General features: G+C 50.9%; 1 protein-coding gene across 1 annotated transcript in view; it reads right to left on the minus strand.

Annotated features, from left to right (window-relative positions):
* Positions 1-15561, minus strand: part of LOC115403973 (SLIT-ROBO Rho GTPase-activating protein 1-like) — a 92165-nt gene extending 76604 nt beyond the window's left edge. Inside the window, exon 1 of the mRNA XM_030113063.1 lies at positions 15495-15561. Within this exon, the coding sequence (XP_029968923.1) occupies positions 15495-15561 (67 nt within the window). The remainder of the gene's footprint in view (positions 1-15494) is intronic.
* Positions 15562-17137: the final 1576 nt, after the last annotated feature.

Here is a 17137-nt window from a genome sequence, read left to right on the forward strand (position 1 = left end):
TTTAATGTCAGCAGCAGGACGAGACTGAGTCTCCTCCTGCTGCTGCCTTTATTTAAAGCTGGCATCCGGCATGGCTGAGGACAGGACCGGGACGGAGACGCTCAGAGAGTGAGGGACAGAAAGAGAGAAAGAAAGAGGGGGGGGGGGGGGGCACAACCTATGTACAAATTCACAACAAATGCAAAACAGTGTTGTCGACGCACCACACGCAACCAAGAACAATCCCAAACCCCAATCTGGACAACACCAACACAGAGCTGACAACCAACACAGACACTGACACAACCATACATATATATACTCATTTTTTTTCCCCTTTTTTTTTCCCCCCCCCTGACAAACCATAGTAGTGAACAGACTAGTAACTAGTAGTAAACTCGGGGCGTGCATCAAGGGAGGGCTACTACAGATGGTCAATATTCCAGTTAATAAAGAGTTTTTGCCTGCATATAAACGTACTCGATCTCGCGGCATTCGATCTCGCAGCATTTCGATCTCGCAAGATCTCGTGACACGAGATCTCGTCCCATCCCTAATTATAAATAAGTATAAAAAGGAAAACAAGAAAACACAAAGTGCAAAAAAAATTTCAGGCAAACATTGCAGACATTTTGCAGATAACGCCGTGCACACGCCTCGCACCGCCGACAGACCACACTCAGGAGGATGGGCATTCGCCACTGCACAGAAACAGATGTGTGTGTGGATGTGTGTGTGCAGAGGAGGAGGCCAGAGCCCATGAGAACAGCACACAGTGAAGTCTATGCAGTGGCACTGTAGAGTCTGACAGACGCTGGAATGAACGAGCTGTGGAAACACTCCTTCCACCGAGGAGCTGCAGGCTGCTGCTGGGAGAGTTCAGTCTGGCCACGGCCCTCCACAGACCCAGCTGGATCTGGAATCAGTCTGCTGAGTCTGTTCTCGTCTCGCTCAGACCATCCCCCTCCCAACACACCACTGCATGGAAGACCACCGAGGACGCCAGTGTCCTCAGGTCCTCTCCCTCTAACCTTTATTTAACCAGGAGAATCCCGTTGAGATTCAGAACCTCTTTTTCCAGGGAGTCCTGGCCCAGAGGCAGCAAAGTTACAACTGTTACAATAAAAACATCAAACAATGTCCATAACAAATTACATAAAACAATTACTATTTAAAGAGTCCATTTCAAGAGCTCTCAGTCCGGCTTTAAATGTTTTCAATGAGATAATCTCAGTTGATCTCCAGTTTTTTTGCAACATGTTCCATGCAGTGGAAGCTCTTTCCCCAGTTCTGTTCGGACAAAAGGAACACAGAACAACAAACGATCATTTGACCGCGAGCCGTAAGAATCAACACTTCTTCGTGTGATTAAGTTGCAGATGTAGGAGGGCAGTCGACCACGCATGGCCTTGAAAATAAAAATGTACCGATGTCCCAACCTCCTGGTGGACAAAGGCGTCCATCCCACACAATACAGATCACAATGACGAGCCAGAGCTCTGCAGGTGTAATAAACCTCAGTGAGACACGATAAACGGTGTCAGTCTTCCGAAGACATTGAGCTGAGGCCTTCATGTACAGCAGGTCTCCATTACGGCTGGGTATCGATTTGAATTTCCGAAAACGATTCGATTCGATTCACAAGGGCTGAATTCAATTCGATTCACGATTTTCGATTCGATTCGATTCTTTGACGATTGTTTTTTTCCAGTTAAGGCTCGTGTCTGGAGTTTTGAAAGAAAGAGAGGTTTTTTTTAATCCAGCGTCTCGAGGTTCCGCCTCCCCCCTCTGCTCTAGTGACCTACCAAGCCACGCACCTTTAATTTCATAGGCGCATCACCCGTGGGGTCAAAATGAAATCCAAAGTATTTCCAGACATCTGCCTCTTTTTTGTTGGTGCTTCAGACCGGCCAACTTCGGTGAAATTTTTAGAGTACCACTTAGCTAGCTTAGCACGCGCGCGCACACACGCATACACACAGCTCGCGCTCATGTCGATAGGAAAAAAAGCTTTTGGCTCTTATTTCCCCGTTATGACATCGTATTTTCAACGTGAAAGTAACGTTAAAAGTACATATTTGCCAAAAGACACACACACACACACACACACACACACACACACACCATTTTAAGCGTTTTAGCCGCCAGCTGCTGCGGGTGGGGGGGTGGGGGGGGGGGGGGGGGGGGGGGGGTGGGGGGGAAGAGAGGAGGAGGAGGCGGAGGACAAGAGGGAGCGGCCGACGCTGAAGGTTCGGCAGACCCAATATTCTCAGCTACTCAATGCTGATTGGTTGAAACTGCAGCGCTGCACTGCTGCACCGTGTGGTCAACATGAGTACTGCACGTCCACATTTCTAACAGCGCTCACAGATGTCTGCAGCTTTTTTGCGTAGTTTAATGAGACGGAGTTCCAGCGCATCATGATGTCAAATTAAGTACCTGCTACGCAAAAAGCGTCCAGGTTGGCAGGTCCGGTGCTTCCAGCGCCTCCGCCATGATGTTTTGTACCGCTGTTCACTAGTCACGCGAGATGTCACGTGACACTGTGGGGGAAAAATATGCATTAAATAGATCGATTCAAGGGTTTTATGAATCGATATAGGGCTATTAAAAGGAGAATCGATTCAAAATCGATTAATCGATTTAATAAACCCAGCCCTCGTCTCCATAATCTAAAACTGATGAAAATGTTCCAGTGACAAGCCGCTTTTTCACATTGAAAGAAAAACAAAATTTATTTCTGAAGAAAAAAACCCAATTTCAGTTTCAGTTTCTTCACAAGCAGTGGTCTGCTCTCAGCAGGTCTCGACCTCTGACCCTCCTGATAGAGTCATGGCTCTCTGACCAGTCCAGCTCACACTGGATCAACACTGACGGGCCGAGAATGTGGCACGTTGGTGCAGTGGTTAGCACTGTAGCACTGGGGTTTTCCTTCATGCATGTGATCCCTCTGTTGGAGAATTTGCAGAATAGTCTGCCATGTGTGTCTTCTGTGGGGAGAACATGTTCTGTTTTTAAACCACAGCGACGTGCGAGCAAAGCAGCGCTCTGCTGTGAAGATCAGCTCCTGCATGGTGCAGCTCCAGGTCCGAGACCGGGCCCAGGCCTCGCTGTGGTTTTTCTCAATGTCCTCATTTGGCTGAAGTGCAAAAGCAGAGTTGGATGAACAGACTTCCTGACAACAAGATCTGGTTTGACCAGACAGCAAAGTTGACTAGAAGAGAGATAAAAAACCATAAAAAGCACAAGAAGAAAGCGAAGACCTCTTTTGATCTATGCTCAGCATCTGAAAGAGTCTTCATGAGACCAGGGACACAGAGTCGGGGTGAGGGACAGGGGGACAGACACACTTCCAGGACTGGTCCTGCAGGAGCTTCAGACTGCTGTCTGTAAGTGGCGAGTCCTCCAGGTGTGTTGGCTCACTAATCTCCTGCAGTGGACCTGCTGGTCCTCCCTCCTCCTCGTTCTTTGCTCCATATTTGCATTTCCTCATGAACACAACATGTTGCTGGTCTGCTGGGGCCAGCAGGGGGCGCCACCACACCCCACAAATCTGTCCTGTCAGCAGTGAGCATGCCCCCCTCCCCCCCTCCTGCTCCGCCAGGCTCCATCACTTCCCCCCTCCCCGCCAGTCCTCCCCTCCACCAATCAGCAGCCGGAGCAGGAGGCAGATTTGAAAAGCACATAGTTACAACCAGCAGGTTCTCAATACGAGGAGCTGCGAGCAGCAGGAGGGACGGCCGCACACGCCACAGGGTCCCCAGTCCCCCAGTAGTCCCCCAGTAGTCCCCCAGTGTCTCAGAGGACACAGTCCCCCAGTAGTCGTCCAGTGTCTGAGGACACAGTCCCCCAGTAGTCCCCCAGTAGTCCCCCAGTGTCTCAGAGGACACAGTCCCCCAGTAGTCGTCCAGTGTCTCAGAGGACACAGTCCCCCAGTAGTCCCCAGTAGTCCCCCAGTGTCTCAAAGGACTCAGTCCCCCAGTAGTCCCCAGTAGTCCCAGAATGTCTCAGAGGACACAGTCCCCCAGTAGTCCCCAGTAGTCCCCCAGTGTCTCAGAGGACACAGTCCCCCAGTAGTCGTCCAGTGTCTCAGAGGACTCAGTCCCCCAGTAGTCCCCAGTAGTCCCCCAGTGTCTCAGAGGACACAGTCCCCCAGTAGTCCCCAGTAGTCCCCCAGTGTCTCAGAGGACACAGTCCCCCAGTAGTCCCCAGTAGTCCCCCAGTGTCTCAAAGGACTCAGTCCCCCAGTAGTCCCCAGTAGTCCCAGAATGTCTCAGAGGACACAGTCCCCCAGTAGTCCCCAGTAGTCCCCCAGTGTCTCAGAGGACTCAGTCCCCCAGTAGTCCCCAGTAGTCCCCCAGTGTCTCAGAGGACACAGTCCCCCAGTAGTCCCCAGTAGTCCCCCAGTGTCTCAGAGGACTCAGTCCCCCAGTAGTCCCCAGTAGTCCCCCAGTGTCTCAGAGGACACAGTCCCCCAGCAGTCCCCAGTAGTCCCCCAGTGTCTCAGAGGACTCAGTCCCCCAGTGTGCAGAAACCTGGACTCCCGTCCCACCAGGAGTCCCAGTGGCAGGTTGTTCTCTCTCTCCTCGATCGCCCCACAGCGCCCAGCCTTCATCGCTCCTCTTCCTCCATGAAGACATGGAGCCAAGACTGAGGGACAAGGACCCGGAGAGACTACTGAACGGAGTGTGATCTAAGAAGACTACAGCAATAATTTGATTGATTGATTTATTTCAGCCTTTATCTTCAGAGGCTGGCGAGTTCTGTTCTTTAATGTTTAGTTTAGTTTAATTTATTTCATTTTTTGAGCAGTTTACATCGGTCACTTTCAAGATTTACAACAAAAAAATACATGTTGGCTCAAAAAAAGGAGTAGGCTGAAGCTGAAGCGTATTTATGCCTACCCCCATACAGCCACCCGGAGCCCCAGCACCTCCCACTGCAGTCTGTGTTTGAGAGAAAAAAATTAAAAATTAAAAAATTAAAAAAATAACAAGCAAGTCCAGAGGTGAAAGCATCAAACACTATCAGTGCAATATACACACCTTAATCCTCCTCTTCCCCCTATACGATGTGGGGTGCTTTATAAAGAACAATCATACATGAAAAACAAAAGAAACAATAAAACAAAAAGAAACAAGGTCCAGAGTCTCTCTCTCTTTTTCTTTCTTCCTTTTCCCATAACAACACGTGAGCTTCGAATGGTCACATTCCACAGACACACACACACCTGTCCATGATCTATTGGTCGTAACGTCACACACTAAACATTTGATCACACGTCACACACACAGAGCAGCCCATCATAATGATCTGTCCAGTTTCTGAATGGTGTTCCAAGCAGATGATCAGCGATGCCGCTCCACCCTGCAGGGCAGCAGTCCCTCCGTCATACAGTTCAGCCCCCGGTGATCCAGCCGCTTCACTAACCTCATTACAATATCATTAATTAGTCTCATGCATGATAATCACAGTATGTTTCTTGTTTCTCTGACTTAACTGTTGTTAGATATTACAGGTGTATTCCTGTCTTGATGCGGTGCATTCAGAAGTCGGGTAACAGGAGGCCAGTTGTGTGAGGTGCTCCCCCCCCCCCCCCCCCCCCCCCCCCCCCCCGCTCCCCCCCCCCCCCCCCCCCCCCCCCCCCCCGCTCAGCACACCTCCGCCTGGCTGCCCTAACCAGCATGTATTTATCTAAACAGTGTAAGTACACATATGTGAGTAATTTAGGTGCTTCCCTTCATTTGGTGCAGTGCATGAAAAAGCCTGGGTGAGCGGTCAGCTGAGAGAGGTACTCGCCCCCCCTCACCAGGCCCCCACCCAGCTGGTCCCTTGCATCCAGTGCAACACAAAGCGGTTAATAACTAGATTAACAATGACAAGAGTGACAATAGGCAACAACCACATCTGTTAATATATAACGAAACAACATTTAAAGCCCCTCCTCAACACTATACTGCAGTAATATTCTTACTTTATACTTTTTTTTAAAACTGTACAGAGTAGGGCATTGCTTATAATCTTTCTCCAACCCGTTCCAGAGCCGGACCCCTTTCACCGACACACACATACATTTTATAGCTGAACACACCAACGGAACTTCAAATTCGAGATGTCCTCGCAGATTATACGCCGTTTCCCTTAATGTAAATAGTTTTTGTAATTTAGCTGGTAACAATGATCTACTCGCTTTGTATAATAGTAGTACTGAGTACTTGTATTGCGAGCTGAAGTTGGTTTCTGAGTGGTGCCTATTTGTGGTTCGGAAGTTTTTAATTTCCATTTATTTCACGTTGAAAACTGTTGTCTAAGTAATTTCCTGTGAAGCAAGACCAGTACTGAATTCTAATTTCGACAGCCACTGGGTTTTGATTATTTTATCCATTTGCCTGTTCCACAGGCGGGGGCCGTCATGGCTGAAGACCGCCTCACCGGGGTCTGGGTCCTGGCTTTAGGACGCTGCCAGAGCACCTCAGGGCCCCAAGGGTCCAGATGGTGAAAACAGATCAGCTGAAGAAGAAGGAGCGAGAAGGGAATGTGGCCCCGCCCCCTGGTCCTATCAGGACTTTAACCTGGAGTAATGTGGCCCCGCCCCCTGGTCCTATCAGGACTTTAACCTGGAGTAATGTGGCCCCGCCCCCTGGTCCTATCAGGACTTTAACCTGGAGTAATGTGGCCCCGCCCCCTGGTCCTATCAGGACTTTAACCTGGAGTAATGTGGCCCCGCCACCCGGTCCTATCAGGACTTTAACCTGGAGTAATGTGGCCCCGCCCCCTGGTCCTATCAGGACTTTAAACTGGAGTAATGTGGCCCCGCCCCTGGTCCTATCAGGACTTTAAACTGGAGTAATGTGGCCCCGCCACCCGGTCCTCGTCAGCACGTAATAATTGGATATTTGAGACAGTTTTTGTTTCAGACCAGAGAGCAAGGCATTACAGTAATCTAACCAACAGGAGATAAAAGCTGCATTAGCGCCTCCTGCTGGCCTGAGAGAGAAACGGGTGACTCTGGCTTTATTGTGAAGATGCTAAAAACCAATCTTAGTTCTATTCTTAATGTGTGGAATAAAACCCAGCTCAGAGTAAAAAATCAGGCCCAGGTTTTTAACAAGTTGCTCTGGTTTGAAATCTAGCAGTTTTGGTAAAAGTTTCTCTCTCTGGCCTTCAGAACCAAAAACTAGAACCTCAGCTTTGCCCTGTTGAGCTGCAAGAAATTCACTGATATCCACGACTGGATGTCTGAGATCCAGTTAAAATGTGTTTCTATTGGTCCTGAGTCACCAGGAGACACGGCCATGAACAGCTGAGTATCATCAGAGTAACTATGGAGACTGATGAACAGCTGAGTATTATCATCAGAGTAAATATGGAGACTGATGAACAGCTGAGTATTATCATCAGAGTAAATATGGAGACTGATGAACAGCTGAGTATTATCATCAGAGTAAATATGGAGACTGATGAACAGCTGAGTATTATCATCAGAGTAAATATGGAGACTGATGAACAGCTGAGTATTATCATCAGAGTAACTATGGAGACTGATGAACAGCTGAGTATTATCATCAGAGTAAATATGGAGACTGATGAACAGCTGAGTATTATCATCAGAGTAACTATGGAGACTGATGAACAGCTCAGCATCATCAGAGTAACTATGGAAACTGATGAACAGCTCAGCATCATCAGAGTAAATATGGAGACTGATGAACAGCTGAGTATTATCACCAGAGTAACTATGGAGACTGATGAACAGTTAAGTATCATCAGAGTAACTATGGAGACTGATGAACAGATGAGCATCATCAGAGTAACTATGGAAACTGATGCCGTGTCTCCTGATGACGTTCCCAAGAGTAGAATGGGACCTAAAACTGAGTCTTGGGGAACCCCACACCTAAGTTCATGGGTTCCTGAGGAGCGTGCATCCTGACGACTGCCTGGAAAATACAACCTGTTGCTGCTTAAAGTTCTCTGAACTTCATGTTCCGGACACAACACCTCGGAAAGAATGAACACAACCCAGCATATTTACTGTTAACACTATACTGTATATAAATGTAAAAATTACAGAAAAAAACTGGACAGCAGAATCTTTCGCGGGTCTTTTTGAGTAGTTAATCCAGGAAGTACTCAAGGTTACAATGAATCAACAACTAATTAAACCTAGTCAACAAACTGAGTCACTGTGGATAATAACTAGTGCAGGAGAACTTAAAGGTCTAATACACGATTTTCTCGAAAAGACGAAGCCCCACGTCTGTTACTCACTTTTTGAACAACGCCATGCTCCAGACCATCGCCCGGCTCTCCTGCTTCTCCCAGGAAACGCGGAAGTGTACGAGCGCGACCTCCTCTTCTCCGCCGTGCACGGCTCTGTTTACAGTTTCTGCGATCCGCCTCGCTCATAAATAAAGCTTTTTTTCCCGAAACAGTTCCAGTTTCATTATGTCAGACTCGCCATCAGTCAGTACTAGCTCAGAAGCTCACCGGCTGCATAAACACTCTGACTGCGCAAAAGGGAGAAGCTGATTGGGCGCGAGCACGGAGAACCGCCTTACGAAAGCAGCTCGTCAGAATGATTGACAAACAGACCCACCAGTTATTTAGGTGATCCACCCGGAAATCAAAATGTTGTATTACACCTTTAATCTTAATGTCAGACTCCTTAATGTAAACCTGCTGGAAGCTGGAAAGATCTGTCAATCATTCCATAGCAGACCTGTCAATCAAGTAGCCCCGCCCCTCATTGTGAAAGCTTTAACGCTCTATGCAAGATTGAGTATTAATATATTTTCAGATAGACCAGCTGATCTCTCTTCCAGACGATGAAATGCAATGAGAAAAACGCTGAGCTGGAGGAAGTAAGCCCATCCAGTTTTGATGTTTCGTTTTGAAAGTTCTATTCTTCACTAGTGACAGCCAACCCCCCCCCCCCCCCCCCCCGCCCATCCCCCCCCCCCCCCCGACGAAGCACCACTTTGACAGAACGCTTACGCCTTTTAACTGGGGGTGTGCAAAAAAAAATCCATATGGCAATACATGGTTGCGGGCTTCTAGGGGATGCACGTATCGATATGAGGGCTGCAGGATGGATTTTGAGATAGATTTGGTGTTGATATGGCGCGTTGATTCATACAGAAAAAACGGTTGCCTTGAAAGCCACCGCGCTGGCAGGATGTGCCAGAAACCGAAGCAGAAGAAAGCCCAACCTGGAGGAAGACGGTGCGAGTGAGAAGGATCCGAGAGCTGATGGAAGGATGCGAACCACGATACCAGGCCCACTCGCCACTTTATGGCGAAAACTGCTGTGGCTCAGTTATACCCACAAGTACAACAGGATGTAATCGAGTATTTCAGATGCGAGCAGAGTAGCCATGACATGTGATGCGTGGACGGCGAGGGCCACAGTCCTACAGAACACTAACATGCCACCATGTTTCTCTACAATGGAAAATGGTTTTTGGACGTACTTCAAACTGGAGTTGTGTTTGCCCGCCACACCTGAGCAAACGTGGCGGATTCACTGCAGCAGGGTCGAAGGACGGGAGGTTCAAGACCAGGACCCAGTGTTGGTCACGGACAAGGCCTCCAACATGCTACTGCAGCAGAGCTGAGTAGATGAACACACACCCGACGCTTCGCTCATACGCTCTCTGCAGACCAGCGCAATTCACCGTCTGCTGGGACGGATTGGCCAGATAGCGGCTTCTTCAGGACCAGTACTGTCGCCAGCCACGTCCTCAAAGAGAAGCAGCTGCTGGATCCTCCCGAGCACAAGCTAATGACGGACGTTCCTACCGGAGAGAACAGCGCCTCTGAAGTGGTGGAACAACAGCTGCTCTTCCTCCACTTTGCCTCCACTGAGGTGTGTGAGAAGGATCTGTGGAATTCACCAGAAGCAGACCTGAACGCTGAAGATGCCGCTAAAGCCCTGCCCCCACTTTGACCTGCAGCGCTCGTCATGTCTGAAGAGAAAACTCCAACGGCGTCCGTCACTGCAGCGTTACAGGACCAGCCATGCCGAAGGACCACAGTGTAGACCAACGATCACCAGAGACATGGAAGAAGCACCGACACAAGACCTGCGGAAGAGACGTGGCAGAAGACTGGAACAAGACCTGCAGAAGAGCTATGCCGACAGAACCTTTCTGCATGAGGCATCTGGCCTTGATGGCCGTTTTGAAGCACTCCCCTTTCTGACAGAGGATGAGGAGAGGACGTCTTCACCACTGCTGGAGCCCAGGCCAAACCAATCTCGCCCATATTTCCCTTACTGCTATTTAAAGACTGTATAGGAAACAAACATTTCAATAACTGTCATTACAATCAACCCGGCTATGAGCTTCAAGCTAGGTTAGACGATGTTGTCCAAAAGCACTTCTTGTCATCCTGAGTGAAGCGCTCCCTGCCCCCTGGGAGAAGTCAGTACATTATGTGGACGGAAAAAGGTGCGGAAAAAATCTGACCGCTGTAGCGGCCACAGGAGTGTAAAAACTCCGACCAATCAAATCGCGCGGACCGCTCTTAAGGAACCAATCAAATCCCTTCGCCGTTCTACCAGCCTCCTGCGCGTTCATTTCAATGGCGTGCGCTGGCCCTGGTTCAGAGCGCGTTGCCAAGGCGCTCTCGGCGCTCGCGGCTCGCGTGAAAAATAGAAGGAAGCGGAGCGGCGCGCTGCGCTGCTGTGCGCGTTGTGTGCAGCAGTCAGAAAGGTTCATAACATTGGAGGCGATCACAAACTCTGTGTGCGCGGCGCTTCGGGAGCTCCTCCAATGGGGTGGGAGCTGGGCGGAGCCTTGGGGACATGCTACATACGTGCTACATGCTAGTTTTCCAAGATCGTCGACCCGAGCTTTAAAGTGCAAACTTGAGGGACTTGTAGATGAATGGCAACTTTGCACGAATGTTTTTATTGTGATTTCAGAAGAAGACTGATGAAGAGGAGCCTGTCGTTGCTGAGGAGAAGACTGAAGATGGGCCCTCAGTCCCCCACCCTGCAGAAACAACTGTGCTCTGTCACATTCCTTTGGAGAGACTTCCTGGCCCCAAAGCGACGGGACAGGAAAGGACACATGTCCCACTGCTCAGGCAGCCATTAAAGCTGTCTGGAAACCCACTGATTGGTGGAGAGAGAAGGAAGGCCTTCCCCTCTTCCGTCCAGTCTGGACAGAAGTCCTCTCTGCAGTCCAGGTCCAGGTGTAGCAGCAGGTTCCTGCCCAGAGAGGCCTGCTGAAGTCAGCCCATCAGTTTTCCTTCACAGACACTGATTCTTTGTTCAAACAGCTGCTAATGCTGTGCTGGTCACAGTCTGCCATGAGTCTCTGATCACATCTTCAAATTCATCTGAAGCAGAGAAAGACTGAAGCTATTTACTTTGTTTTCTCAACACTGATGCACTGTCACGCTCAACGGCAGCTACAGGAATTGCACTACAGGCTGGAAATGAAGGCCAGGTTTGTTATTTCATGTTATTTTCTTGTCTCAGCAGTGTCGTCTCTGCAGGCTCGCTTAAGGCCAGGTAAATGAGTTTTAAACATTCGTCTCAGTTCTTCCTGGCGCTGCCACTGGTGGTTTGGATGTTTCCACTAACTAGAAGCACTCGCTGACGCCTGGAGTGAAGCTAAAAGCTAAATGTTAACACATTTATTAATGTTGTGTTGTTCACAGCCCTGGGCGCCGGGCAGCTTCGCTCCTCAGCAGAATATCAATTTCATATATAAATGCAGATTTTTTTTTTTTAAATGTATCGAGGTACACATTGTCTTCAGGCTTTTCTCCTCCACACAGGGCCGGCGATTAGGCTGGGCCGACTGGGCGCCGAGCCATAGGGGGCGGGGCTGTGCGCGCACTGCTCGGCATGGCTCGCTCGCCCGGCCCCTCTCCCCCGCTCCCACGGGGCGCCCGTGCCTTAGGCCCTGCCTCCATATCCAGCTATCACAATAAGGGGGCGGGGCATCAGCAAGGGGGCGGACCATTCTCAAAGGGGCGACGCATCAAGTGTGTGTGCAGAAATCAGGAAGTGCATCACATGACGAAAGAATCGGCCCATGAGGAAAACGTCACTGCGCACAGAACGTAGCAGCTGCTTTACACCGCCGCAAAGAGGGGACGACTGTTGGCGTTTTGGTGACTGAAAAGATCTTTTTAACAGGCCAGCGGCGGCATGGCAACAAGGGTCAGAGCCGAAACCACAGCCGTGGTCGCCTTACAGCCACACCTCCTGCACAGGTCAGAGGTCAGACGCTGGCTCACAGCTGCTTCACGGCAGTCCATGAAGTCATTTCAATACAGATGATTTACTCCATTAAAGCAGAACTATGCAACTTTTTTACCACAATACATGTTTTTCAGACCCTGTGGGGGTAAACAAAGACTAGGCGATGATTCCCCCCCCACCCCCCCGTGGTCTGTGTCCTGAAAACAGCGCTTGCAGCTTTCAGAGGATCCGACCCGACTACATCTGGCGAGAACAAACCTGCTTTACAGCGCTCAGACGGGACAACAAGGATAAAAGCTCGTAAAACAAACATGAAACCCTCGCTAGCGTTAGCAACGCCACCCTGAGCTGCTCACGGTGGCAGGGCCAAAAAGACAGAAAAAAACTTTGTCTAACGAGCGGAAAATAAAGGAAACGGGAGTGGGACGCTCTCTGCGGGGGGGGGGGGGTGATGTGGAGAGCGTTGACGACAGTGAGCTTTCACAGGAGACCAGTAGGGGGGCGCCAGAGCAGATCTTGCATAGTTCTCCTTTCACAGAGAAGGAAGAGGAAGGTGTTTCTCCTGGAAGAGGCTCAGAAGCACAGCCATGCATTCATCCGTTCACCTGAAAACAGAGGTGGGCGTGCCTACAGGCAAACCAGGCATTTTCCTGGGGCCCCGGCTTTTAGAGGGCCCCCGCTAGGTGCAAAATGTGTGCAGAAAAGCTATTTTTTTCCCTGTGCACGCATGGGGTGGCGGCCCAATGAATTTCTTGCTTGGAGCCCCCAAGGACCCTTGCACCACCACTGCCTGAAAACTACACCCACCAAAAATAAACACATGAAACGACTGGCGTGATTCCTGAATAAATTGAAATATCAAACACACAGCGGCACAATGTTACCATGGTTACAAAAACCAGAAAGAAACCCTGCTGGGTGGAGGCTGAGTCAGGAAGAGCTGGTTTACAACAGTTGCAATGGAAACAGCCCAGCAAGCTGGAGGGACAGAGCTGCTGCAGCTAGCTAGCTAGCTCGCTAGCTCTTTACTGCTACCGCTAGCGGCTCACAGGCTAGCTGGAGGGACAGAGCTGCTGCAGCTAGCTAGCTAGCTCGCTAGCTCTTTACTGCTACCGCTAGCGGCTCACAGGCTAGCTGGAGGGACAGAGCTGCTGCAGCTAGCTAGCTAGCTCGCTAGCTCTTTACTGCTACCGCTAGCGGCTCACAGGCTAGCTGGAGGGACAGAGCTGCTGCAGCTAGCTAGCTAGCTAGCTAGCTCTTTACTGCTACCGCTGGCGGCTCACAGGCTAGCTGGAGGGACAGAGCTACTGCAGCTAGCTAGCTAGCTAGCTCTTTACTGCTACCGCTAGCGGCTCACAGGCTAGCTGGAGGGACAGAGCTGCTGCAGCTAGCTAGCTAGCTAGCTCTTTACTGCTACCGCTAGCGGCTCACAGGCTAGCTGGAGGGACAGAGCTGCTGCAGCTAGCTAGCTAGCTAGCTCTTTACTGCTAACGCTGGCGGCTCACAGGCTAGCTGGAGGGACAGAGCTACTGCAGCTAGCTAGCTAGCTAGCTCTTTACTGCTACCGCTAGCGGCTCACAGGCTAGCTGGAGGGACAGAGCTACTGCAGCTAGCTAGCTAGCTAGCTCTTTATTGCTACCGCTAGCGGCTCACAGGCTAGCTGGAGGGACAGAGCTACTGCAGCTAGCTAGCTAGCTAGCTCTTTACTGCTACCGCTGGTGGCTCACAGGCTAGCTGGAGGGACAGAGCTACTGCAGCTAGCTAGCAAGCTAGCTCTTTACCGCTACCGCTAGCGGCTCACAGGCTAGCTGGAGGGACAGAGCTACTGCAGTTAGCTAGCTCGCTAACTCTTTACCGCTACCGCTAGCGGCTCACAGGCTAGCTGGAGGGATTTCACAGACAAAGTAAAGAAAAGTGACGGAGACTTGGTGAAACTGGTGAAACAGCTTCTGTCTGAGAAGTGAGGGACCATGAGGGACTGGGTTTCCATGGAGACAGAGCCCTCTAGTGGTAGGTTTCCATGGAGACAGAGCCCTCTAGTGGTAGGTTTCCATGGAGACAGAGCCCTCTAGTGGTGGGTTTCCATGGAGACAGAGCCCTCTAGTGGTGGGTTTCCATGGAGACAGAGCCCTCTAGTGGTAGGTTTCCATGGAGACAGAGCCCTCTAGTGGTTACAGAGTGACACTGCCACGGAGAAGGATCAGTACTCTGAAGTGGAACCGGTTACTCAGCGGGTAGAAGTCCCGTTACAGCTGCTGAAAAAACTAAACCAGGGGTGTCAAACTGCAGTCCTGGTCCTGGAGGCCGCAGCCTGCATGTTCTCCCTGCTCTCCCTGCTTCAACACCTGAAACCTGAAGGTTCAGGGCCAAGTCCAGCAGAGAGCCTGATAGCAAGTCTCATGACCATCAACTGTGGTTAAGCAGGGAGACATGGAGGACATGCAGGACTGCAGCCTCCAGGACCGGCTGTCCCCCCAGGACACAGGCTGTAAACGTTCACAGCCCTATTACAGACCAGTACAGACCAGTACAGACCAGCACAGACCAGTACAGACCGCCAGAGACCAGCACGGGTCAGTAGAGAGAACCCCAGTCCAGTAAAACCCAGCAGAGAATCACAGACCAGCACAGACCGCCAGAGACCACCACAAACCAGCGCAGACCACCACAGAGACCAGCAGAGACCAGCAGAGACCAGCAGAGACCAGCAGAGACCAGCAGAGACCAGCAGCCTGCTGGAGTCTTTCAGAAAAGGTCATTTATTTCGACCATCAGCAGGAGGACGGTAACCATGGCAAAAGGTGTGTGTGTGTGTGTGTGTGTGTGTGTGTGTGTGTGTGTGGGGGGGGGGGGGTATGAGGATGAAGAGAGGTGTCCTATGGTCACAGCACCCAGTCCCCTCACCTGACCCCCCTCATCCCCCCAACGCACGCACGCGCTCAGTTGTTCATGCATTGGTATTCCTTTGAGACTGTGACTGCAGCAGGCTGCACCTGGTGTGTGCCTGTGTGTGTGTGTGTGCGTGTGTGCGTGTGTGTGTGGGGGGGGCTACTAGCAGCCTTCCTCCATGCACACCCCCACCTCCTCCCCACTCACGCGCCATGCAGCACTCAGGATGAACCCATCTGACGCCTCGTGCTTCGCTGACGAGCTGTGTAGGACACACAGGTGTGTGTGTGTGTGTGTGTGTGTGTGTGTGTGTGTGTGTGTGTCAAGGTGAGATTTCAAAGGTGGGTGTGACTGTGAGGTTGGCGGTGCAGCGTGCACGCGGACAGCGGGGTCCCGGTGGGCTTACCTTTGACTTGGCTCTCGTACTCCGCCAGGATTTCTTTGTCCTTCTTGCTTTTGTTCGAGTTGGACATGGTGGAGGAGGTGATGGAGGAGGAGGTGGAGGAGGAGGTGATGGAGGAGGAGGTGGAGGAGGAGGTGGAGGAGGAGGTGATGGAGGAGGTGATGGAGAAGGAGGAGGCGGCGGCGCCGCAGCGGCAGCGGCAGGTGCACCGCGCAGGAGGACAGACGATCCCGACAGCCGTGCTCACTTCCGTCCGCGCGCCGCCCGAGGCTCCAGCCGCTCACATGCTGCACGCGTCCGTCCAGTGCCGCAGCCGCGGAGCCGGTGGCGGGGGGGGGGGGGGTCCTCCGGCGGGGGGGAGGATGGGCGGGGGAATGGCCGCTTCTCACTCCTCAACGCAGTCGCTGCACGCATGCATGCATGCACGTGCACCGGGGGTTCTGCAGGGAGGCGCGTGCACGCGCCAACAAGATGGCGCGCACGTGCACGCACAGGGCACTAAATGACACACCGGTGAGGGATGGGTGTGTCCGCGCTGGGGGCGGGGCTTGAGTCCTGACTGAGGAGCTGCAGCTGTGAAGGGAAAAGAAATCAAGTTGTGCTGAGAAACCCTGGCCTCACTCCAGTCATTACATTTAACTGCTGCTGCCCGTTTCAGTCACTTCAGCCCCAGGAGGCACGTTCACATGGACCACGTATAAGCGGATTGTACGTGGAGCGGATTGTACAATGTGTCATGTAAACGACCGAGTGGATCCGCTTCACTCGGAGCGGATTGTAGTAGGAGGCGGTCTACGCCGATCGACAATCCGCTCCGTGTCCCTGATAGACGAGTCCGACAGCGGAGCGGACTGAACTGGGGAGTGTTTGTTCTGCGCAAGCGTTCATACATAGTGAAGTGTGACGTGCCAGTAAACAGGAAGCAGCACAGTCAAAAAACCAGCAGAGAACGCCACGGTGGTTGAAAAACACTTTTTTAATAAAAAAAACCCGACAGAATAAACATTGGAGAGGCGGGATGGAGCCAAACCGGCAACAGCGAGTTGTATAAAGAGCTCTATAGCAGAATACCAGCGATCGCCGACTGGTGTTATGGATTAACTGGGTCCCGTGTTAATGAATGACGGCGGAGGTCTGTGTAAACACATTTTGATTACAGCAGTTGTTAAAGTAAGACTCACAACAGACTTTAAACGTACACACTCACCGGAACTGTCGATAACCGGCGTTCGCCAGAACGACTACATGTTTCAATCATGTATTGGTCACAAGTTAACACGGGCACCAGTTAATTGGAAACATCGACACGCAGAGCAGAGCTCACACCTATGGGTGGCTGTTTGTGCCATACATTGCCTGGTACAAAACGCTGTTAAGAACGCCGCTTTTAACGCCAAGCGCCGCCAGGCGCTTTTATTTTGAAACAACTTCCGGCGTCTCAAATGCCGAGCGCCGCCAGGTGCTTTAAAACTGAGTGAGGAATTTTTTTCCATATATGTTTCATTGTCCACGTGACGATTGATATATTAAATGTATTAAAATATATTTTTTCCTTTCTAATCAATTTTTCAAAACTGAAATGTTTAAAATAAATCTGAGATTCTCTCTTTAGGGTCTATGTTTGTCTGTTACAACATTACATTCTC

Source organism: Salarias fasciatus, chromosome 17 (assembly GCF_902148845.1).
Source record: "Salarias fasciatus chromosome 17, fSalaFa1.1, whole genome shotgun sequence".
NCBI classification, from domain to species: domain Eukaryota; kingdom Metazoa; phylum Chordata; class Actinopteri; order Blenniiformes; family Blenniidae; genus Salarias; species Salarias fasciatus.